The 23,546-nt window shown below is 53.8% G+C and overlaps 3 protein-coding genes across 7 annotated transcripts in view; 2 read left to right on the plus strand and 1 right to left on the minus strand.

Moving 5' to 3' along the window:
• Positions 1-578: 578 nt before the first annotated feature.
• MRPL2 (mitochondrial ribosomal protein L2) lies at positions 579-4,156 on the minus strand. Of its 2 annotated transcripts, XM_065885695.1 has the most exons (7): positions 3,943-4,156; positions 2,648-2,816; positions 1,947-2,088; positions 1,722-1,837; positions 1,535-1,645; positions 1,183-1,256; positions 579-824 (listed from the first exon to the last, which is right to left on the minus strand). In XM_065885695.1, exons 1-7 carry the CDS (start codon positions 4,036-4,038, stop codon positions 612-614), a joined length of 921 nt encoding a protein of 306 aa, XP_065741767.1. In that variant the 5' UTR covers positions 4,039-4,156; the 3' UTR covers positions 579-611. The 2 variants fall into 2 exon arrangements, with proteins under 2 accessions (XP_065741767.1, XP_065741768.1); XM_065885696.1 differs by lacking the exon at positions 1,183-1,256 and having other exon boundaries at positions 778-824; positions 3,943-4,038.
• Positions 4,157-4,288: 132 nt separating this feature from the next.
• On the plus strand, positions 4,289-16,307 carry KLC4 (kinesin light chain 4). Of its 4 annotated transcripts, none has more exons than XM_065884892.1 (16): positions 4,289-4,367; positions 5,976-6,257; positions 7,259-7,489; positions 9,122-9,203; positions 9,809-10,019; positions 10,471-10,558; positions 11,654-11,755; positions 11,978-12,151; positions 12,471-12,570; positions 12,770-12,822; positions 13,036-13,106; positions 13,288-13,396; positions 13,993-14,133; positions 14,435-14,550; positions 14,908-14,971; positions 15,836-16,307. In XM_065884892.1, the coding sequence occupies exons 2-16, from the start codon at positions 6,000-6,002 to the stop codon at positions 15,884-15,886; spliced, it is 1,851 nt and encodes a 616-aa protein (XP_065740964.1). In that variant the 5' UTR covers positions 4,289-4,367; positions 5,976-5,999; the 3' UTR covers positions 15,887-16,307. The 4 variants fall into 4 exon arrangements, with proteins under 4 accessions (XP_065740964.1, XP_065740967.1, XP_065740966.1 ...); XM_065884895.1 differs by lacking the exon at positions 4,289-4,367 and adding an exon at positions 4,905-4,927 and having other exon boundaries at positions 5,981-6,257; XM_065884894.1 differs by lacking the exon at positions 4,289-4,367 and adding an exon at positions 5,233-5,277.
• Positions 16,308-17,568: 1,261 nt separating this feature from the next.
• PTK7 (protein tyrosine kinase 7 (inactive)) overlaps positions 17,569-23,546 on the plus strand; it is a 60,565-nt gene continuing 54,587 nt past the window's right edge. Inside the window, exon 1 of the mRNA XM_065884677.1 lies at positions 17,569-17,805. Within this exon, the coding sequence (XP_065740749.1) occupies positions 17,727-17,805 (79 nt within the window). The 5' untranslated portion in view covers positions 17,569-17,726. The remainder of the gene's footprint in view (positions 17,806-23,546) is intronic.

The following is a 23,546-nucleotide window of genomic DNA, read 5'->3' on the forward strand; positions in this document are numbered from 1 at the left end:
TTTCCGCAGGACAGGCGGCCGCAGGGGGCGTGGCGCGCGGGATCGAACGCCCTGGGGGCGTGGCGCCGTCAGCTCCCGGCCTGCGCGCAGGTCTGCGGCCTCCGGGGCCTGGCAGGGCGGGGTCTGTCCCCAACCAGCGGCGCCGCCCGCCTAGCTCTGGGGGCCCGTCGCCCGCCCGCCGGGAGCCGCCGCTCATTTCCGCCAGGCCCAGCGGAAAGCTAGGGGCCCTGGGAGAGCGCCGGGGCGGAGCCGCCGGTGCCACCTCGGCGACGCGCGGAACCTCCTCCTCCGCCCTTTCCGTCGCCCTCCTCCTGGCACCGGAAGCGCCTTCCCCGCTTCCCAAAGTCAGAATTGGAAAAGACTTTGGAGGTCATTTATTCCCCTCTCCTCCATTACATAAAAAGGCACGGAGCAAGGTGGGGCACGGGCACTGGAAATGAGAGGGGAACGGCCCGTTTTTGCCACATACTTTTCTTTCCTTTCTCCTTCCGCCAAAGGTTGTTTGCTTCTGTCCCCGCGGCCCACCCCCCCCATCCAGTATGTACCTCCTCCCTCCCCAAAAAACCAGAAACAGATAAAAATGGGGGCCATTTTATTAGAGTCCAGGGATATCAACTTTGGGCAGCAGCTGAGGGCAGCTTCACGTAACTCTTCATGGGGGGCAGTGGCCGGATCTTTCGGCCAGCCCAGCCCCCCTTGCGGTGCCATCGCCCACTGTTGGGCCTCTTTCCCAGCCAGCGGTTCCGCCCGGCTTTGCCGATGACCCGTTTGTTATGATCAACGTTGGATACTCGGCCCACTGTTGCTATGCACGTTTCCAGCACCTGACAGAGAAAGCAGATGGAGGGGAATGCACCATGGGGGGAAAAAGCCTGACATTGTTGAGCGCATGGACTCTTGGGAGACTTCTTACACTCAAGGAGGGAAGGGAGAGGAGAGGGGGAAAGCAAAACATAATTGAACCTGAGTGCAGGTCCTACAGTAGTTGAAAACAGAAGGCACTGTTCCCTACTCCATCATGGTGCCAGCCTGACAAGGCACGCCTAGTCACATGGCAGAAAAGGACAGACCCAGCTCGAGGCAGTTCTCAACATAAAACACCTGGGAGCTATCCTGGACAGGTTAGGTACGTTCCAAAAATTCCTCCCTCGCTGATCCCTCCCACCTGCACCCCCCACACACCTGCATCTGCCTCTTAGAGGGCAGCTGGATGATGGCTGTCCCATTCACCTTCCGTAGCAGCACACCACAGGTCCCTGGGAAAGGGAGAAACAGCTTTGCAACCCTCCACAGAGCAGGAGGTGGGGGGCAGATTTCCAAGGGACCACACCCCACACACTCTGAGGAGGAGAAACACTGAAGCAGGATGCATGTAAGGTTTTAGGTCAAAACACAAGCACCTCTTCAGCCTCGTTTTTCCTTCTTTTTCTCTGCCATTGGACCAGATGTGGGCCCATGGGTTCAGAGAGTTGCAACCTCAGGTACCCCTTGGCCTTCCAAACTGCAAGATCCCAAGCAGCTCCTTTCTTCATACCTGCGGCTCGGATATACTGGGCCCCCCGGCCTGGCTCACTCTCCACATTGTTGATGAGGGTCCCCACTGGCAAGGCCCCAAGAGGGTGTGCATCCCCTTCCCGAGCAGCAACTAAAAGACAGAATTTCATCAGCACCAGAACCCTTGCAGCCTCCCAGGCCACACACATCTGGCGGCCATCTCTCACCTGCCATTCGGCCTATGTGGTCAGAGTTCAGGATTGTATCTCCAGCTTGCATGTTTTCTGTGGCAATGATCCAGCGCTTCCGGTTGCCCCCAGCAACCAGAGCTATGTCTGCTGACCTGTTCAGAGTGAGGCACAGGTAAGCAGACCATCTAGGCAGCCTCACATCTCCTGAAAAGCCACAGAGCAGTCATTCAGCCATACCACCACCTCACATCCCAAACTTGCCTACAGGGATCATAGCGGACAGTGATGACCTTCTCCTCAAAGGGTCCTGGCTTGGATTGCTGCTCGGGCCGGAACCGCAGAAAGTCAATCATTCGATAACGTTGCTTGTGGCCCCCACCAATACCGTGCACTTGGATTCGGCCTGTGGTCAGGACAGTGCAGGGACATGACCCCGGTCAGACAAGTCAGTTCCCAGCACTGGGAACAGACCCATCCTAGGCAGAGAGAAGCGCTCCCCAACATTATGACACAAGCAGAAAATGATAAAAATTTGCATAGCACAATGGGGTCAGGGTGAACACCTACATGGAGCTTGGTAAAAACATAATTATGATATTGAAATTGTATAAAACATCCAGATAAAATCTCTACAAATTACTGAATTCAGTAAGTTTACTGAGAGCCATGTAACTCGTGTTCAATTTCAACTATTGTCAATTTTTGAAGGGTGTGAAGAGAAATGTCATATAACTTCCTGAGTATGTCCAGTTTTCTTCAACTACCTACATTATCTTTAGAAGCACAGACCACTTGTTTGTTGCTTTGTATTCTACTCTCCCACTCTTACACACATACTACATGCAGAAGGAGTCCAATAAATGCTTTTTAATTACATTCCTCTGCCTGTATCAAAATACAGGCCTAGGATCCTACCATGTTTTTGCCCTTTACTGCTGAAATCTTCTTGTCCTTGCTCCCACCTGTGTGGTTTCGGCCCCCAGACTTCCTCATCTTCACTGGCATAACGGTATACTTGGTACGACTCTTCCAGGACACAAACTTAGCACTAAGGGCCACAGAGGTAAGGACTGGGCGGCAGGGAAGCAACATCGAGGGAGAGGGCAGCGGAAGGAGGACATTGTTTGTCACCTAGAGATAAACAGAAATCTCTTTCACTGGAAAGCTAATTGAAGGAAAAGCTTCAGAGAACCAAGGGAGGGGGCACAAAGTTTAGCTTGTAGCCTCCTTCCTCCTGGAAGTCCCAGACCAGCTATCCAAAAACTCCACCCATCACAGCTTGCACAAATACCATTTCGGAATGTTCATCTAGGTGTATGTGTGTTGATCACCTCGCCTCATCTGATCCTCTCACCTCTCAAGTATTTCTTCAATGGAATGTTCTCCCCTTGGTGCATCTTCTTCCAAATTTGGCTCAAAACTCTTCTTCTCTAAGAAACTTTTCCTTCCCTAAACAACTCCCTTCTCCAGGGCTGGTAACTTCCATACACCCACGTACCACCATTGGCATCAATGCCTTCTGCCCATTTTGCTGCATGTTTCTGAGAGTTTTTCAGATATGAATGGAGGGGAGAGATCATTTATGTCTTGTTCCCTGCTGAATTCCCAGGCTGGTTTGGTTTTGAATTTTTAAGTATGCATCTGCCAAATTCTACCATAAGTCTGAAAGGTCTGGGGAGGTAAGACTTAACTTCTCTTTTCTGTAACTCACCAGTCGCCCACTAGGAACCTTGAGATATCTTCATGTTAGGCTCCTATTCTTGGTATCTTGCCCTGAATTCTCTAATCTCAGTAGTAACTCATTCTTAATGGTTATAATAATGGTTAAGAGCCTAGGCTTTGAAGCCAGATTACCTAGCTCCAATGGTTGGTGTATGACCTTCGACTACTTATGTTTTCTCATATGTAAAATGGGAATATAATAACTAATTTTTAAAGTGATTGAAAGGAATTCATTTATTTAAAACGTCTATTACTTATGCTTGGCTTATGAGAGACAATAAATGTTAGTTATTATTGAAACCTGTACATTTGTCTGTAAAGCACTTTCACCTCCAGTATCTTGTGTGAGGAATCCAGGGACCCTGTGAGATAGCAACACTTACAGAGGAGAAAGCTGAGGCTGAGAGTGACTTATCCAAGGTCACAGGCCGGCGTGACTCCTAACCAGACTCACATCCCCCACCTCGCTTCTCCTGGAGCCCCCTCTCCGGGTGCCCGAACGGAAACAGCCACATTCCCGGGTAAGGTGGATTACCTGGGCGGCCAGAAGCAGGCTTGGGCCGGGGACGTTGGCAATCCGGGGCGTCAGGCTCAGACAGCCAAGAGCGCGGGTCAGTGCCCGCAGGGCCATGAGTTGGGCCAGGCTCGGCTGGGCTCAGCACGCCACCATTACCTTTAGCCAGGCCGTCTGGTGCTATTGGATGACTCTAACAGGTCCCCGTTCTGTCGCTCCTTAATGACGTTAAAAGGGGCGGTCAGAGAACCCGAGACAAAGCTGGACACACACCTCTTACGCTCCCTGCTCGCGGTAGAGCCAATCCCCGGGTGGCTCTTAGGTCGCGTGACTGTGGAACAGGCCCCGCCCCTTTGAGCCGTCAAAACAATTGCCTCGAGCGGCAGCCATGATGGATTTAAAGGCGCAGTACCGGCAAGAGCGGCAGCCAGACCGACGGACTGCGGGTGAGTCTTTGAGGGTACCTATGGGGCTGAGAGTTGAGGTCCCGCTACCTCTTTCCTGCACTCCCAGACAAATGAACAAATGAGCCCCTCCGACCGAACTTACACAACTCCAGTCAGCCTTAAAAACTCCGCCCCCCCCCGCGATTCTTCCCGCCCCTCGGCGTCCAGACAGAGGGACAGACGGCCTGCCCCGCCCCCTGCGCTACAGACTGACTCAGTGACCTCGGGATTGACAGTCCCGTGTCCTCGTCCGTGACGCGGACCTCGGCCGTCCATCCGCACCACCTCCCGTCACCCCTGCCCATCTCACTCTATCCCCACCCTGGGCCTCAGGGCAGGTCGACAGCCTGGGACACTTCTCCACCGCATTCCCAGGCCCGAGAGACCAGCTCCCAGCGCCGCGTTTCCCTGTGATCCCCCAGCCGCTCGGCAGACTTGCCGTTCTTCCCTGCATCATCGGGCGTCTGGGAGGTACCCTAAGGTGACTCCTCTCAGAGCCTGTTAGTATGTGATCATGATAGACACAAAACCATAGAAATGACTGGGCTAGGAGTGACCAGGTCTTCCTCCTCACCCTTTCCCAGACACGCCCCTTGCCGCAGGTCTCAGATCAAATCTCACTCCCTTCTTGGGAGAAAATAGCTCCCCAGGCTTGGGGTGGAAGGTTGGCTTGGGGAAGGAGGAGGGACATTGGTAGTCTTTGAAGACCTGTAGGCAGGGGAGGGAGGGCGTTTGTCCTGGGTGGGGCTCCATGCCAGGTCCTCTGGGTGGCTGTGAAGCGGTGAGAGAAGGGGTGGGAACTCTGGGCTTCTGGACTTTGGGCAGGGCAGAGCCTTCTGAGTTCCTGGCTGTTTAAACAGAGTTTCTTCTGAGCTCCTGCCTGAACACCACATCCAAGGGCTATATACAGGTAAGAAAACTTCAAAGATGAGAAACAAGGCCCTTTTGAGGAAGTAGGAAGACTGCCTGAGACCTGGGGTTTCAGGCTTGTGGGGAAAGAGGCAGAGCTGACCAGGTTTGGAGATGCTGGGCTTAGCCCCGTGGGTGATGCAACCTGAAGACTTTGAGCCTCTAGGCCCCTCTCATCTGGGTCTTGTGATGAAGGCTCCTCTCCTTTTCTTCTCCCTCTCTTTCTTGGTTTAACTTTGAAAACTATTCCTTCCCCTTTTTTGAAAACTCTGCAGTATTTTCTGCATACCTCTGGTCTGCTTTAACTCCATTCCCTTTGCAGCTCTCTGAGACACCCTCTGTGTTCCCTATAGTGCTGTCTCTCCTCTCTTGATTCCTTTTCCTAACCCAAGCTCACTCTCCAGCTCCTTTTCTATTGTGTTCCTTAGCTCTAAATCCCTCTGCTACTTCTCAGCACCTTTGTTCTTTCTACAGTTTTTCGTTCAAGTCAATTTGTCTCCCTCTCTCTTTCCCACGACCTTAGCTTTGTGTCTAGTGTCATCACAGGCTGCCTCCCCACTGGTCACTCTCTCTCTCCAATTAAACCACAGGGTCCCCCCGCTACTGGTTCTCGTCCCTTCATTTGGCTCCCTCCCGCCCAAGGCGCTCAGCCACTCTTTCCAATCTTTACCCCGCCTGAGCTCTGTTGTTTCTCTGTAGCCCAGGCAAGGTCCCCCAGCCAGGATGTCGGGCCTGGTATTGGGACAGCGAGATGAGACTGCAGGGCATCGGCTCAGCCAGGAGGAGATCCTGGGGAGCACTCGTCTGGTGAGCCAAGGGCTGGAGGCCCTCCACAGTGAACACCAGGCTGTGCTGCAAAGCCTCTCCCAAACCATCGAGTGTCTGCAGCAGGGAGGCCATGAAGAAGGGCTGGTGCATGAGAAGGCCCGGCAGCTGCGCCGTTCCATGGAAAACATCGAGCTGGGGCTGAGTGAGGCCCAGGTGAGGGGGAGGAGGTGGCGCCACGTGGCCCAGGGTAGATGGAGGAGCAGTTGTCTGATTAGGGCTTTGAGGTCACTCGGGATCCCCTTGTCCTAGTAATTGCTTGCATTCATTCACCCAGTAAATATGTATTAAGCTTCTACCATGTGCTAGGCACTACTCTCCTGGACACTAGAGACACATCACTGAACAAGAACAGCATAAACCTTTGCCATCTTGGAGCTTACATTCTAGCTGGGGGAGGCAGACAATACACGAATAAATAAGTGATTCAGTATGCCACAATGATAACTGTTAAGATTAAAAGGATAAAAATAAAGCAAGGAAGGGGACTGGGGCGTATGGGGAGAGGATACAGTTTGAGATAGGGTGGTCAATAAAAGCCTCATTGAAAAGGCACCATTTGAGCAAAGATTTGAAGATGAGGGAGTGAGTCCTACAGTAAATGGGGGAAGAGCATCCTAAACAGAGTGGACGGCAAGTGCAAAGGCCCCGGCCTGGAGCCTTCCCGATGAGTTCACTGAGAGGCCAATGTGGCTGCAGGACAGTGAACGAGGGCAAGCAAAATAGAAAATGAAGTTGGAGAGCTGGTGGAGGCAGGGGACAGATCCTGTGGAACTGTAGGCCATTGTAAGGACTTGGCTTCCACTTTGAGTGAGACGGAAGCTATTGGAATGTTTTGAGTGGAGAAGTGATGTGGTTTAACGTTTTAAAAGGATCATTTGGCTGCAGGGTTGAGACCAGACTCTAGGGTAACAAGGGCGGAAACAGGGAGGCCAGTGAGGAGGCAAGTCTCATAATCCAGGTGGGACTTGATGGTGGCTTGGCCCAGGGCGGTAGCTCTGGAGGTGGTGAGAAATTGAATTCAGGGTATGTTTTGAAGGTAGAGTCATCACCACCCACCCCTTCCTCCTGGCCCCTGCCAGTCTTGCCGGCTTCTCTCCCGCCTATCCCTCAACACTCCTATCCAGAGCCCGGCGCTCACAGGATTGCCCACCTAGGTGATGCTGGCTTTGGCCAACCACCTGAGCACCGTGGAGTCGGAGAAACAGAAGCTGCGGGCTCAGGTCCGGCGGCTGTGCCAGGAGAACCAGTGGCTCCGGGACGAGCTGGCGGGCACCCAGCAGCGGCTGCAGCGCAGCGAACAGGCCGTGGCTCAGCTGGAGGAGGAAAAGAAGCACCTAGAGTTCCTGGGACAGCTGCGTCAGTATGATGAGGATGGGCACACCGCGGTGAGCATGTGCAGGCGAGGCCAGCTGGGGGGCGGACAGCTTTGGGGTGGGAGGTATCACCACAAACGTGTGGGCAGTTGCTCCATCATCCATAAGGGCCAGCAGCCCTGCCCAGCCTGCCCCCACCTGGCAGAATTCAGGTCCTGACACCAACTCCAGATGACAGCAAGGGAGAAACAAGAGTCACTCATTCAGTCAACATTTGATCAAATGACTACTATATGTCAGGCGCAGTGCACTCTGTTGGGGATGCAAAGTAAACAAGGCAGAGTTCCTGCTCTGACAATAATAGGTTTTTTGCGGGGGGGACAGATAGGCATTTGGACAATTCCAATTCAGAATCCTGAGCTCTGCAATTAGGGAAAGCACAGCCCAGTTGAGCAAGTCCTAAAATTTGCTCTCAAAATGTGTGGAATTTAACCCTCACTCAACAGGCATTTGTATATCTCTGTGCCTTAGGCAATGCAAGAAGATGTGTGGCAGGTAGATGTAAGGAACTACAAAAGAGAGTTTCTGCCTTCTTGAGCTTATAGTGTAGCTGTAGGAACAAGGCTTACATGTGAGAACACGTATGTGACAACACAAACAGCAAGTGCCCAGTGCTGGAGGAGTGGTTCAGTCAGTGTGGGAGGGATCCCAAGGAGATAGGTTCCTGGGGGCTGGAATGGTCTGAAAGATTCACAGAAGAGGCGGGGAACAGAGATGGGCAAGATTTAGGTTGGATTTTTAAATTTTTATTTAATTTATTTATTTATTTGGTTTAGGAATTGGGATGGATTTTGGTCGTCTATGAGGGAGAGGGAGGAGCTTTCTAGACCTGTGTGTGTGTGTCTGTGTGTGTGTCTGTGTGTGTGTGTGAGATAGATTCATAGATAAGGCACCAGGGCTGGAAAGGGGTCTGACTCAGGGAAAGTGGGATGATTTATATGGGACACATTGGTGAATCTGGGCAGGAGAGTTGAAAGTGTTTGTACAAGGCTGCAGTGCCTGGTGGGGTGAAGCATTTTTGCCTGGTGTGAAAGGTTATTCAGTGAGGATCGGGCACTACATACAGAGTGAGTGGTGGCAGATAAGGGTGTCAGGCTGAGCTAGACACTTTGGGTACGTGTCAATAAGACAGGACACACCCCTGCCCTCAGGAGAGACAGGACAGACATGTAATCAGTGTAAACACACAGGGATCAACACTGGACTATAATTACAAGAGTTGAGGGGGAGAGAGGTGGAGGGTGAGGGTGCTTAGGAAGGAAGGAAGCTCTCTGGATGTGAAGGAAGAGAAAGTCATGACATTTTGGCCGAAACATCTCTTGTTTTTGTTTTGTTGTTATTTTTTGTTTTTTGGGCTGTGCCGTGCGGCATGCGGCATCTTAGTTCCTGGACCAGGGATCGTACCTGTGCCCCCTGCAGTGGAAGCATGGCGTCTTAAACACTGGACCGCCAGGGAAGTCCCCATCTCTCATTTTTTATGAACAAGAGAGGCCTAAGCTTGGCGGGACAGATGCTGGCCTTCCCAGGGGCAGGGACATGAACAAGGGACTAGGCCCCACCTGTCAATGATTTCATGGTTTAGAGGGGGCTTGAAGAGGCTGCTGAGGCTATCTTGGCCCAGACATGCTGCTTCTTCCCTTCCAGGAGGAGAAGGAAGGTGATGCCTCCAAGGATTCCCTGGATGACCTCTTCCCCAATGAGGAGGAAGAGGACCCCAGCAATGGCTGTGAGTCTGCCTCTGGAGTTGGAGGGTGAAGGGGGGGCGTCAGGAGGCTGGTCGCAGCTGTGGCCTACCCTGAACACAGGATGCTCACCACCCAGGAATAGGTTTTCCACTTCCTCTGGAGATGGGCCAGGGACCAGTACTTTGATTTCCTCAGCTTCCCCCTTATTCATCAATATGTGTTAAGGACTTAGCCTATGTCAGGCACTGTGCTGGGCACCAGGGAGACGAAGATGAGCACAACACAGGTCTTGCCAGTAAGGAGCTCACAGTCGAGTGGAAGAGTGACCCTGGAGGGGAAGAGTATGAGCTCCTCAAGGGAAAGGACCAGGTCTTTCTTAACTTTGTATTCCTGGCAGCCCATGCCTCATGCTTATTGAGTAGTTTGTTGAATGAATGAATGACTGGGTGAACAAATGGGATTGTGATGGGCACGGGGCAAGGGAATGGTCAAAAGAGTAGCAGCTGAGGCAGGTCTATGCAGGGAGCCTGGTGGGGGGTAGGCACAGGCACGGAACAAGTCTTGGAGTGGGGTGGGGAGGGCAGACAGCAAAGGGAGAGGCAGCGTCATCTGAGGAAGTCTCCTGTCTTTTTCTGCGACGGTGTAGTGTCCCGTGGCCCGGGTGCCCAGCACAGTGGCTATGAGATCCCGGCAAGGTTGCGGACACTGCACAACTTGGTGATCCAGTATGCAGCCCAGGGTCGCTATGAGGTAGCTGTGCCACTCTGCAAGCAGGCACTGGAGGACCTGGAGCGCACGTCCGGCCGCGGCCACCCCGACGTGGCCACTATGCTCAACATCCTAGCTCTGGTGTATCGGTGAGTACGGCGTCCTCCTCGCGCGAACCTGCCTCCACGTTCCTGCCTTGATCCGCCTTTGGCTCTCATTCCTCCTCTCCACAGGGAACCTCTTCTCCCTCCCACCTGGGGGCTTTCTTCTATACCAGACTCTTATTCTTTCATACCTGAGCCCTTGGCCTCAGAGAATACTCATCCCTCAGGTTTTTTGCTTCTCTCATCTCTCCTCTGGGGAGGGTCTCCTTCTCTGTTTCTGTCTCTTGCATCTTATGCCTTATGGCCTTCTCTGGGCATGGCAACTCTCAGCGTGTGTCAGTGAACCCCTCTCACTGCTCCCACCAGGCTTCCTGTCTCCTCATGGGGGGGGCCCCAATCCCTAAATGTACCTCAATTGTCCCAAAGGGAAGGAAGTAAGGAAATGGCTTAGGGCCAGAGTTCGGGCTAACCCCTTGCCACTTTTGTCCTCTTACAGGGACCAGAATAAGTATAAGGAAGCTGCCCTCCTGCTGAATGATGCCCTCAGCATCCGGGAGAGCACCTTGGGCCGGGACCACCCTGCTGTCAGTATTCCTTGCCCTCCTTCCCCTGTGCTCTCTCAGCTTGTTCATCTGCTTCCCTCAGCCCACTCCCTGGGGCTTCTCAGGAGGGAGGCATGAAGACTCATTTCTCCCAGGCACTGTCTGCTGATCCCAGTGGTCTCAACTCTCTGAGACCCAATGACTCCTTATAATGAATATTTTCCTAAAACTTAACTCGTAGATAATGTAACCAACCTACCCGTATAATTTCCTCAAAAGTTGAATGATACCCTATTAATGTAAAAGAGAAACAAGGAAGGTAATTTATAATAAAATAATATGTATAATACATCACAGTAAGATGAAAATGCAAAACAATAACAGTTGTGTTGAGTACAACAATGTTAGAAGACATAATATAGTAGTCTGATATATAATGACTGAATAACTTTAGATTTAGAAGAAGTAAAACCGGTAAATCATTCTACATAAAAGTACGTATTAGAAAAATGACAGAGCAGAAGAATTGGCGCATGTAAGATTAAAATCCAGTGTTAGAATAAGTAATAATGGACCAGATTTATTTGTCTGTGATAAGAGAGAGAGAGAAATAACCTCAAGTAGGGATAGCATGCCAAGACAAATGCTAGATTTGTCAAAGTGGAGACAATGAGAAATAAGATATTTTTGAAAATGAGCTGACTGTGGAAAAAGAATTCCCTGTGTGATGATGCATGATAGGCAGCGATGATGTATCTCAGAAAACATAACTCCTGTCTTGATATCCCACCAAGCATCAAAGCTTACATTCAGCGTTTGAAAGTCTGGCAGGACATTCAAAAGTTGCCTGAGCTGTCCCACACAGGCAGTACATCTGTAGCATCCTTGCCTCCCCAAAGGCCCCCGATATTTATGGCAACCAAAAAAACCCCTGCCTCCAGAAATGTCTAAAAGTCTATTTAGAGGGTGATACCACCCCCATGGAGAACCTCAGAGCCACGGGGGTCAGTACTTCCCCCTCCGCCGCCTCTGGTTCGGGTGGCAGAGTCTGCTTCTCTGGGCGTTGTGCAGTGCGGGGCCCTGCTGTTCAAGGTCCTTTGCATCCGGTTTCTGATGGGGGCAGGCCTGTCTTCCTAGGTGGCTGCCACACTCAACAATCTGGCTGTGCTCTATGGCAAGAGGGGCAAATACAAGGAGGCGGAGCCGCTGTGCCAGCGGGCCCTGGAGATTCGAGAAAAGGTGCCTGTGCCCTCTGCCTGTTCTTCCCTGTTGTGGTGACCCTTCGTCCACCCTCTCTCTTCTGATCTACCTTGCCCCTCACTTCTTTTCGTCTCACCCCCCATCTCTGCCTTATTCCCTGTTCCATCATTCCCTTCCCCCTGCTCCCTGCATGGGCCCGTGCACACACACACAAGCACACACATAGTCACAGCCATCTGTCTGTCCTTTGTACTCCTCCAGGTCCTGGGCACCAACCACCCAGATGTGGCGAAGCAGCTGAACAACCTGGCCCTGTTGTGCCAAAACCAGGGCAAGTATGAGGCTGTGGAGCGCTATTACCGGCGGGCACTGGCCATCTATGAGGGGCAGCTGGGGCCGGACAACCCTAATGTAGCCCGGACCAAGAACAACCTGGTGAGGGCAAAGGTGGTGGGAGGAGGGAAGGGGAAGCATCATAGTCTGTTACACTGACCTCATCGCCTTTGTGCCCAGCTCTGGGGCTGCCTTTGGGGCTGAGGGGTCTGCTTCCTTCCCGTGGGAAGGCAGAAGTTCCGTAGCCTCTTGGGCGTGGAGTGGAGTGGGAACACCCTGGACCCTGCAGCTAGACAAAGAGGTGTGAGGTGGATCTCTGGGGAAAGTCATAAAGAGACCAAGAAGTGGAAATCCCAGGCCTGGCCGAGACCTTATCTCTACTCTACCTCTTGCTCCTGTGTTTTTGCCTTCCTGCCCCCAGGCTTCCTGTTACCTGAAACAAGGGAAGTATGCTGAGGCTGAGACACTCTACAAAGAGATCCTGACCCGTGCCCATGTGCAGGAGTTTGGGTCTGTGGATGGTGAGTGGTGAGGGCCTGGGCAGGGAGATGCAGGGAGGAAAGGAAATGCAGACCAAAGGTTGGGGGGTTGACCACAGTGGTTCCCAAGGGGGAGCCAGACCCCTTTAGTCCAGCCCTGTCGGCCTCTGGGTCCTGGCTCCCCCGTACTGTCCAGCTCCATTCTCTAACCACGCCACCCCATCCCATGTATCACCCCCAGACGACCACAAGCCCATCTGGATGCATGCAGAGGAGCGGGAGGAAATGAGCAAAGTGAGTGGGGGGCCCAGCCTGGGGAGCCCGAGGCTACCAGGGCCTCTGACTTACTCCTGCCCCAGCCCAGCTCCTCATTTCCCATCCAAGCACCAGCCCCAGGTGCATGGTGCCTTCCCCAGCCCAGCTTGCACCCCGGCCCTGTGCCAGCTTGTACCCAAGCGTCTCGGTACTCTCATCTCTGGCTTCACCTCCCCCTCTGTCCTCCTGCAGAGCCGGCACCGTGAGGGCAGTACGCCCTACGCCGAGTATGGAGGCTGGTACAAGGCCTGCAAAGTGAGCAGGTGAGCTGCGGGTGAACAGCCGGCTTGGCCTCCGGTGCCCTCCATCCAAGCCCGGCTTCCGGCTTCCTGGACCTTCCCCTTCTTCCCTTGGACCTTCCCTCGGCCTTAGCTCTGCTCCCTCTCTCTCCTGCTTGTTTTCTGAGTCCATCTTCTTTTCCTTCCCTGGTCTCCCCTGTCACAGCCCCACAGTAAACACGACCCTGAGAAACCTCGGAGCTCTGTACAGGCGCCAGGGAAAGCTGGAGGCAGCTGAGACCCTGGAGGAATGTGCCCTGCGTTCCCGGAAACAGGTCAGAGACCAAGAGGGGAAGGAGGTCTGCAAGGTAGGGCCCTGGGGACAGGATGGAGGACCACTGAGGCTGCTTGTGACTCTCTGAAGGGTAAGAGGAGAGGCTGAGGAGGAAGACAGGACAGGCAGATGAGACTCTTTTGTGACTGTGGTTGTTTTTTAAGTGTGTTCTTACCCCCTACCTGCCCTTTGTGGTCAGGACTCCAAGTTCAAGGTTCACTTCACTAAATGGAACTGTTATGGGAAGCCCTGCCTTTTGATAATGTGAAGAATCTTCTGAGGCGGGGCACGGGCAGTGTGGGTGAGAGGGTTGTGGTTGAGGGGAACCCTGAATCGGAGTTTCTCAAATTGAGGGTCTTGACTCAGTGGGTCCTGAAATCAATTCAGTGTGGGCCTCGGCTAAAGATGGATATGTATCTTTATGTAGGAACGCATTGCAAATAGAAAAGGTGAGTGTCTCCTTTCCAGTATGTGTGTACCGGGAAGTCTCAAAGAAAAATGTTTTCTTTGTTGCGGCTGATGGTGAGAAAAAGTTTGGAAGCCCCGTCCTGAGGAGTTCAGAAGTGGGAAGTCCCAGCTCCTTCCTTTTCCTTCCAGGGCACTGACCCTATCAGCCAGACCAAGGTGGCTGAGCTGCTTGGGGAGGGTGACAGTGGAAGGACCTCCCAGGAGGGCCTTGGTGGCAGTGTGAAATTCGAGGGAGGTGAAGATGCCTCAGTGGCTGTGGAGTGGTCAGGGGTAAGTCTGATCGTCGCCCCTTGATCTCTCCTGCCTCTCCTGCTGGTGGTGGTGAGAGGCTCTGAGCCTGTAGGATGCGTGTAGGATGTGCGTGTCGGAGGGGATGTTGTCCCCATCCCAGTTCAGTTAGCCCATCCCTCTCAGGGGTCTCTCTGCAAGCCAGCTGTTGACCAGGCTCTTGTTTTCAGTCGCTGGGCTTTTGCGGGGAGCGGGAGGTGTGCAGAATAAATGGCAGGAGTAGACTCAGAGGCCAGTCTGCCTGGGATCCCTTTAGCTTCTGTTCCCCATCCCTCTCTGCCAGGATGGCAGTGGGGCCCTGCAGAGGAGCGGCTCTCTGGGCAAGATCCGAGATGTGCTTCGTAGGAGCAGCGAACTCCTGGTGAGGAAGCTCCAGGGGATCGAGCCCCGGCCCTCCAGGTACACACTGAGACTGAGGTATGGCAGAGTAGGCAGGTGAGCCCTGGCCTCCAACTCCACTTGGCCCTTCACCTCTGGAGGAGAAGAATCTTGGAGAGAAACATGGAGGAGGTCACTGGGGTGGCTGTGGAGAGAGAGTGTGGGAAAAATGGGTGCCCCAGTGCGGGGACAACAGTACCTGAGAAGATGCTGGTGACTGATGAAGACAAGAGGGTGCGTGTATGTGTGCTGGGGCGGGGGGGGCGGGGTCAGATGGTGGGGAGGCAATGATCTGAGTGTGTGTGGGGTGCCCAAGAGTCCCAAGCGTTAGGGCCACCCATGGGAAAAGAGGCCTCGATTCTTTCTTTTCCATTGTAGCGGCAACATGAAGCGGGCAGCCTCCTTGAACTATCTGAACCAACCAAGTGCAGCACCCCTCCAGGTGAGAGCAGTGCTCGTGAGTGTATTGGTGGGTGAGAAAGAAAGGATAAGCCCAGTGGGGAGAGGGGAGAGTCGAGAGTCATCTGGGATGAAGGCTTTGCCAGGGAATTGGAGGTGGGCAGACAGGAATCCAGCCGCTTGTTGGGGGTGGTGACCGCCAAGGGACAGTTTTGGGCCAGAGATAGTAGCAGATAAATTAATCAGGAGGGGAACAGGAATGAATGTTCTCTAAATGGGTACTTTGGAATTATGAATAATACAGGAATGATTTGGGGATACTAATTGCTCTCTTCCTGTAGCCACCATACTCCTCACCTTGGGGACTCAGCAGTAGATGAGAAGGGAAAAAGAAAAAAAAAAGCATTAACTCATCTCCATTTGAGAAAACAGCAATGACATTTTTTTTTTTTGAGAAGAGTTCTCTGCTTTATTTCATTAGCGACGTCAGTGAGAAATTATGCAAAGGATGTATTGATGAGAATTAGTCTCTATAGGGTTACCCCGAAGCACTTTTACATCACGATATTGTAGAGATCGTACAAAGACTGTACAAGTTATATTACAAGAAATGAGTCTCTGTTAAAGAAGTAGCAATGACATTTTAATGGGAAATGACCACCTGTATCAACACATTCAAAGTATATGCCAATATTCATGTGGTTCTTCCAGGTATTTTCTCCACCAGACTGTGGCCTTCTGGGAAATCGTAGCAAAGACTAAACAAAGCCCAGAGCTTGGGGTTGAGGTTACAGGCTCCATCCTAGGTCCAGAGAGAGACTGCAGCCGTGAGATGGATAAGACTCCAGGGGACAGTCTTTGGGAGGCTGAGGTCCCTGGGCTGATGGCATGCTATTGTCTATTTCAGGTCTCCCGAGGCCTCAGTGCCAGCAGTATGGACCTCTCTTCAAGCAGCTGACATTCATCCCACCCCCCCCCCAGGTCTGCTGGGTCCCCCACACAGTCCTCACAGCATTCCCTATTGCTCCTGGCTCTTCCAGCCCCAAGGTGGGACAGTGAAGGGGGAGCAGTTAACCAGAAGATTGCTGCTGCCCTTAGGGTCTCAGCTCCCTCCTCAGGAATCCCCCTCAGGAAGGACCCTCAGGACATCCTCTCCCCACCCTGTGGTCCTCTAGAGTAGCTAGCTCTACTACTAGGGGCCCCAGAGTGGGTAAGGAGCAGGCCTGCACCTCAGAGATGCAGCCTGCTGCTGGCTTTTCTGTCAGAGGGTTTGGGGCTGGCCAGCCAACCTGCCTTGCCCTGGCCTCTCTTGTTCCCTCTGCTGCCTCACTTCAGGTCCGTGTATTTCACTTTACCTAAATAAAAGAATCAGGTAACCATTCAGCCACTTGAGTCCTAACTGAAGAGGGTAGGAAGCAAGGGTGGTGTTGGGGCCCCTCACAGAAGGGTGAGGGGCAGTGATGGATGGGGCAATAGGAGGAACGTTGCTTCTTGGATCTCTCCTCTCTTCCTTCCCCTGTTTGTATCCTCTCCAGCAGGGCCTGCAGGCAGGCGTCTGGGGGATGGGGGGAGGCCCACAACCCAAGGAGAAGGTGCTGTGGACTGCGTTGTCAGGGACATGTGGCGGCCATGTGGCAGGACCCTGGAGTCCTGGCGCCACTGCTCCTGGCCTGTGAGGCCCTCTGTGGTGGCCCCTCCTCCTCCCAGCTGCTTGGGGGAAGGGAGGTCTAAGCAGGCCTGGGGGGCCCTCTGGAGCCAGAGGGGGATGAGGCACTTACTATCCATACCCTCTCGGCATATCCTGGAGGCCCAGCAGCAGCTGGGGCCCATCTTCCAAAGCTTGACTCCTCCTGACCCGCCTCCTACACCCCTTGCTGCTTTCACAACAAAGAAAGAATGTGGGGGTGGTGGCGCTGGGGGTGGGGGGCGCCTGGAACAAGGGCTGTACTGGGCCTCCCCACAGCTGGAGACTTGGCCATGCCCTGACACAGCCCAGACTGCCTGGAGATGGACTTGGGATGAATTTGTCAGTTTAACAGCCTTCAGCCTGGTGTTCAGAGAGCCCAGTCTCTCTCTACCTTTGGGTTCAGATTGGTCCAGAGCCAAACCAGACCCTAGCCGTGCACTGGTCCTCCTCTTCTCCAGGCTACTTCTCTCCTGGGGCGCCACAGTATCTCCAGTTTACCTTGCTTGGGGACACCAAGGACACCCTTCTGTTCTGGATCTCCCTCCGAATTTCAGGTTGCTGAGAAGTGAGCCAGAGCCCACCCTTTCCCCTCCCACCCGGAGAATTTGGGGGAACCGTTGGTCACAGCCCTCAGGAAAGCCCAGAAACCACGATCTTCCCCAGGAGCCACGGAATCACAAAAGTCACTTTAGGTCCCCTGAGTCCCTGCACACTAGGTGGTAGGCACAGCATCCGCTCCCCTATCTCTCTCAGGTCCCCACACTCCCCCGGGGCCTCCTTCTCTCTGTCCCCCATCCGTCTCCAGACCCCTCCCCCAAGTAGGAGCTCCTCCCCACAACGGCGGGGAGGGGGGCGTCGAGGGGCGTCGCGGGGCGGGGCTTGGCAGCGGCGGCGGCGGCGGCGGCGGCGGCGACGGCGGCGGCGCGCGACGGCTCGGACGGAGGTACCGGGCGCGCGCGGCTGCAGCTCGGGACGCCTCGGGCTCTGACTCTGGTTGCGGCTGCTGCAGCGGTACCCGCGCTCCGGTGCGCTCGGCCTCCTGAGCCCGCCGGGGAGCGCTGACCGCTAGCCCGCCGTGCACCCGCCCGCCCCCTTTCCCGGGCCCGCCGGGATGGGAGCCGCGCGCGGAACCCCGAGCAGCCCTCGCCGGCTGCCTCTGCTCAGTGTCCTGCTGCTGCCGCTGCTGGGCGGTGAGTCCCGGCGAGCTGGGGGAGCGCGGGAGCCCCTAGGGCCAAAGGGGGCGCCGTGGAGGTGGGCTTGGACAACTGGAGCAGGGGAGACACACGGGCGTAGGGCAGGGGCTCGCTGGGCGGGGACGAGGTCCCGGCGGCCGGGAGATGGCGAAGCCCCCGCTTACTCGGCCGGGCCCCTCTCGTCCCCGCGCCCGCGAGGACGCGTTTCCAGCCTCCCAGGAGTTTTCCCTGCCCGAGCCGGAGAGTTTGCTCGGGAACTGCCGGGAGTTGCCGGCTCCCGGGCTCCAGTGGGGCGTTTCTTTGCGGGGGAGAAACGGCGCCGCCCCCCCACTTAGGGGGTGCAGCGCGGTGGCTGAGGGTGGGGGAGATGGAGTCCCCCCGGCAGGCTCAGCCTAGGTGAGGGAGGCCGGCCTGTGGCCGGATGCGGGACCGACCGGCGCGCGGAGCGGGGAGCTTTGTTACCTATGCCGGCCCGACGCTCCCGGCTTCCCTCCTCCAAGTTCCTGGGCCAGGCTGGGACCCAGACGGCCCTGCTGGTGAGGGCGGAAGAAGGGAAAGAAGAGTGAGGGTCCGTCCCATCTCCTCCAGCTCCCGGCCCCAGCCCTGAGCCCACTCCCTCCCAGGGTCGGATCTGGGAGCTGAGAGTCCCAGGCTGTCTCGGTGACTCATGTGTGAAGGCCGCTGCCAAAATCGGGCATGGCCGGCCTGCAAAGGTGCGGACGGGGTTGGTTCTGCTCCTTCCTGGATTTCCATCCTCTCTCTCCCTAGCAAGGAAAGAAAATCTCTCTTTCTACGGGCAGAAAGGCAAAAAGAGTTCATTCCGTCTTCTTGGAGGGCCTCAGCATTTTGATGAGGGTGTGGCCCCTATCTCTAGGGCAGACTGGACCCGAACCCTCCCCTCGCTTTATTTCCTGGCTTGGTCACACCTGAGAGTCACCACCGAGGTGTTGAAGTGCTTTAGAGGAAAGCCCCAAGCTACCCGCGCACCCCAAACACTCTGGACTGGAAGTATGCCCCTCGCACCCCGTGCCCCCTTCCAAAACCCACGATCTTTGGTGATGATCCTGGCAGCAGCCCTCTCTGGGGCAACTCTGCCCAAGAGACCTGGTCCAAGCTTATCACTTTCCTCCTCTTTTGAAGAGTGGCCATGGGGAGGGTGGGGGTAGAGAATTGCCTTTTCTGACATCTCCCTGGCCTGCCAGCTGTTGAGGGGTTTGGTGCTGATGGAATGGAACATCTCCCACATCCCTAGTTGTAAAAGGAGAGGTAATTGTAACCCAGGACCGAGAGGTAAGAACAAGTTCCTGGGATTCGGAGGAGGTGTTTCTGGAGCTGCCCCGTGTTCCTTCTGATGTGTGGGGTGGTAATGCTCACGGCAGAACCCACATCTGCTCCGGGAGGAAGTATGGAAGTTTTTTGCACAGCCAGCATAGGGGGCCCAGCCATATGGGCCGGTAGCCCAAGCTCACAGGCTTCCTAGGTCTGCAGGCTGTTTGGGTTTTGGTGTGTGGGGTGCCAGATACGGCTGCCCTCACTGCTGGCGTTTAGAGTTCTGGGGAAGATTCTGGTGGAGACGGGGCTCTTGTTCAACAAATGCTAAATTCCTAGATTCCTTCCGTGAGAAGACGACTCTGACTTAAGCGATGTTAATCCGGTGACTGGTGTTTAGCAAAGGGGTGGGTTCTGGTGGGGGGAGTTAGGGCAGGCTGAGGGCTGGGGACTGGAGGTCTGGAATCTCCTCTGGGGGTGGGGAGATGTCTTGTGCTCAACAAAGGAACATTTTAATGAGAGCCTTAAATCAGTTCCATCAAATGTGTCTTAGTGTGGAACCTGCCCATGCGCTGTAAACAGTTTCAGTCGAGGCTGAGGCGCTTGCTGTCTGTCTTCTGGTGAAATCCGGGGGCTCAACTCACCCCTGGATGGCATGACTTCAGTGGGCAATGATTTTTCAATAGAAAACAGTAGATTTTTCCGTCTCATTGTGTAATTAGCTGGATTTGTAGTGAGACCCCGCTGCTAATAAGGCAGGAGTAGGGGACCTAGGCCGGCTAGGTTTGTGGATTAGGCCATTTTGAAGTTTGGGTAATTATGCTGTAAATGGCTGAGGAACTTTCCGAACTTTGAGATCCCCGTTGTGATAAACATGGTGGAGGAGGAGGAAAGGGCTTGACGTTTGAAACCTGGGATTCTTCGCCTCACCGCTGGAATGGTTGGTTGGGGTCACCACCCATCCCTCTTCCCACCCCCGACTCTGGGTTCTTTCCTCCAGGATCTTGTTTCTTTGGGGAAATTGAATTGTCATGTCCTGAGATGGCTTCCGCAGCCTGTAATTCAGCCCTTTTATCAGTGATGGGCTTTCTCAGACGTTGGGAAGTATGGCGGGAGGGCTAGAGTAATTTCTGCTCATCACTTGCCAAAGGATCTAGTCAGACTCCTGGCGTTCAGAGCAGGGCTGAGTGGTGGAGAGAGCCCAGGCCATCGGGACGAAGTGTTTGCCAAAACAGCAACTCAAGGTTCTTTGACAGGCCCTGGCAGATTTCTTCACCTCACAGTTTGCCTCCTCTGTAAAGGGACTTACTTCCTGGAGTTGTGCTGAGGATCAAATGTAATGAAGTATATAAAGGGCCCCTTTCTTGTTCTTCCCTCTCTGGTGGTGTGCTGCCAGCATACCTTTCCAGCTTTACAGTCACCCCCAACAATAAACATGTTCCACTCACTGGAACCCTCCATTCCAGCCCAACTAGTCTCTTTCCCATCCCCTAAAACGTACGGGGTTTCGCAGACCTTTCTTTTCTCTCTGGCCGGTCTCCTGGTATATGCCGCCTTCCCCATCTCTTTTGCCCAGCCCCACCTCCACTTCCTTCCTGAAGCTGTCCCATCTCTCCTACCAGAAGGTGGATGTCTGGAGAACCTCTGGACTCTTAGGCCATCTTCCATATTTTTGCCCCACTTGGATTTTAACTTACTGAAGGGATTTAACTTACTGTAGAATTCATTATGGTGGTATCTTATTTATAGTAGATCCTTATCTAGGTTTATTAAAAAGTGAATGAAGCATTTGGGTACAGGGCAGAGTGACCAATGGCAAAGGTAAACAGCCCCTTTGCCTGCTAGGCAGTGGGGGGGTCTTTTGTGCCCTTTCCCACTTCTCTGGGTTGGGGTTGCCTGTCCCCTCTCCTTGTGCCTCTTCTACTGTGACCCAGTCAAGGGACCAGATCTTCCTTCCCTGTCTTCCTTCCCTGTCTTCCCTGTCTCTGGGCTGTCTGTCCTCTGCGGCGGTTTTCTGAGTTTTGATGTGGCAGGGCTTCTGGCTTTCTCTAAGAGTGCTGGGCATGGGCATCCACCTCTGCATATGGAGCTGACCTGCCTGGAAAGGCCACAGCTTAACCACCATGAGCTATATAGGGGCCTAGATTATCTACAACTTTGCCACTCAGAACGAGGGCCAGGGACTTCCCTGGTGGCGCAGTGGTTAAGAATCCGCCTGCGAATGCAGGAGACACAAGTTTGAGCCCTGCTCCGGGAAGATCCCACATGCCGCGGAGCAACTAAGCCCGTGCACCACAACTACTGAGCCTGTGCTCTAGAGCCCGCAGCCACAACTACTGAACCCGCGTGCTTAGAGCCCGTGCTCGGCAACAGGAGAAGCCACTGCAATGAGAAGCCCGTGCACCGCAACGAAGAGTAGCCCCCGCTCACCGCAACGAGAGAAAAGCCCGCGCAGCAACGAAGACCCAACGCAGCCAAAAAATAAATATAAAATAAATAAATAAATAAAATTATTTTTAAAAACCCCCAAAAAAACCCAAGTGCCAAAGACCAGCCTCATCAGCATTCCTCTGAGAGCATGAATCGGAGTTCCAGACTGCATTTTAACAAGCTCCCCAGGTGACTGCACCCAAGGTTCCAGAAGTCCTGCTCTAAGCATCCTTCCTTATATAGAAACTCGAGGTACAGAGCTTTCCCGTTGCAACAGTACGAATCAGGAGCCCTAGATCTTGCACAGTATTTGAAGACTTAGCTTAAATAACTTTTAGTTCATGTGAACTCTCCGCTGTGATATTATACACTTAAAAATGACCTCACTTCGGGTTGAATTTGAATTAGATTTTGTCAGGAAACTTGTCCATTAAAGGTGTGACTCCAGAGGATTTGCAACACTAAGGGTGGAGCTCTGTTCCTCTGGGAGCTTTTCCTAGAGGAGCTTGTGTCTCAATTTATAAAGAGAGCCAGTGGAGAAATTGGATTTGTTAGGAAGAAGTTTGGTCTGTGGACGACTTTTCAGGAATACGTTTGGTTCTTAAAGGGAGGCAATGTCTCCACTGGGCTGCAACAGTTGTAGTTGTTAAAGTTTTGGAGGATTTCATATTTTGGAGTGGGGCGGGTTTGGGTGAGTTGTGTGTTTTTAAGCCAGTACAGCTTCTGTGAGACTCATCTGGGAGGGAGGGTGGCCAGTTCAGACTCTAATATTTGAGCCAAGAGCAGTGTGGGACCAGGGATTCAGTCTTTGGTGTGTTCCTGATGGAGGAAAGGGTCATTAAACCAGGCTGGGTATCCTTGGCCTGCGTCCCTTAGCCTCCCTCGGCTCTCCCTAACCTCAGTACATGCCTCTCTGCTCTGTTGCCCGGCAGAGCCATGTGGTGGGACCACGGTTGCTGGCGTGGGCTCTGGCCTTGCCCTCGGGCTGCCGGCCTGCCTCTCTCCTTGAGTCCTGCGCTGCCCCCCACCCCCCAGCTGTCTGGTCCTTTGTCCCGAGGGTATGGGGGTTCTACCCTGTGGCTGAGGTAGAGTCTGGCCTTGGGGTTCTTGGCGTTCACTGCTCAGTGCACGGTCAGCCCCGCCGAGCCCCTGGCGCTTTGGTGGAGCTGGCGCAGGAGCTGCGGCAGCTAATCAGTGGTTTGAGGAAGCCCTCTGTAGTCTGTCACTTTTTCCATCCTCTTTTCTTCTCTGAGTTCAGGCCACTTCCCTCCCAGTAATGCTACACAGCGGCAGTGGGGCAGGGAGGAAGCTGTGCTGGAAGGGCTGACCTACGCGGGCGCCTTCCCCCTCTCGCAGCTTGGTTTGGAGTCCCGGAGCTCTTGTGTCCCTGTGTGCATTAACTGAGTGAACGCACAGGTGAGTGGAATGCAATCTACCGGCTGTCCTGCAGATCCTACATTCCCTGCCAGAAACTTAGACCCTGATGTGCAGGACATGAACTGGCTGGCTTTGGTGTGTATGTAACTTCTGATAACTGGGTCCTGAGTCTTTGGGGTAGGGTTTGTGAGTCACACATTAAGAAGACGTGGATTTGTGTTTCTCAAATACGTGGTCCAGAGACCATTGGGGAATATAGTGGGAGGGCAGGTAGCCAGAGGTACTGGTTAAAATTTGAGACGCCTGAGCCTTAACTGCAGGTCTGCCCGTCAGAATCGTTGGGGAAGGAGCCAGAACGTGTAGTTTATTTTCCCATTTGTTAGATTACATTGTATTGTTTGAATAGCCAGTCCTCTCACATAGTTCTAGTCTCAAAAGGAAACTGCATTTTAAAAGAGTTTCCCAGCAGATTCCTATCTACTCTCAAGTTTGAGAACCACTGTGTAGCCATAAGGAGAATTTGTCTGTCTAAAGTGGCGGTGTGGTGATGAGAAAGGTATTAATGCTGAGAGGTTGAGGATGGGCTCAATTCAAAGCTTTTGCGTGTCTTCTTTGGGTGAAGCTGTTTCAGGTGGCGCAGGAGGCAGGAAGGAGACAAGATG

The sequence above is a fragment of the Phocoena phocoena genome, chromosome 10, assembly GCF_963924675.1.
Source record: "Phocoena phocoena chromosome 10, mPhoPho1.1, whole genome shotgun sequence".
In the NCBI taxonomy this organism is placed as follows: Eukaryota; Metazoa; Chordata; class Mammalia; order Artiodactyla; family Phocoenidae; genus Phocoena; species Phocoena phocoena.

Coding starts and splice junctions, on each gene's coding strand:
- KLC4 (XM_065884895.1), top strand. CDS start 4,905: ATGACTGGGCTAGGAGTGACCAG. Junction 7,490..9,121: donor ATGAGGATGGGCACACCGCG/GTGAGCATGTGC, acceptor CTTCCCTTCCAG/GAGGAGAAGGAAGGTGATGC. Junction 14,134..14,434: donor TGGCTGTGGAGTGGTCAGGG/GTAAGTCTGATC, acceptor CCTCTCTGCCAG/GATGGCAGTGGGGCCCTGCA.
- MRPL2 (XM_065885695.1), bottom strand. CDS start 4,038: ATGGCCCTGCGGGCACTGACCCGCGCTCTTGGCTGTCTGAGCCTGACG. Junction 2,089..2,647: donor TGGGGGCCGAAACCACACAG/GTGGGAGCAAGG, acceptor TCCTGACCACAG/GCCGAATCCAAGTGCACGGT. Junction 1,838..1,946: donor GTCCGCTATGATCCCTGTAG/GCAAGTTTGGGA, acceptor CACTCTGAACAG/GTCAGCAGACATAGCTCTGG.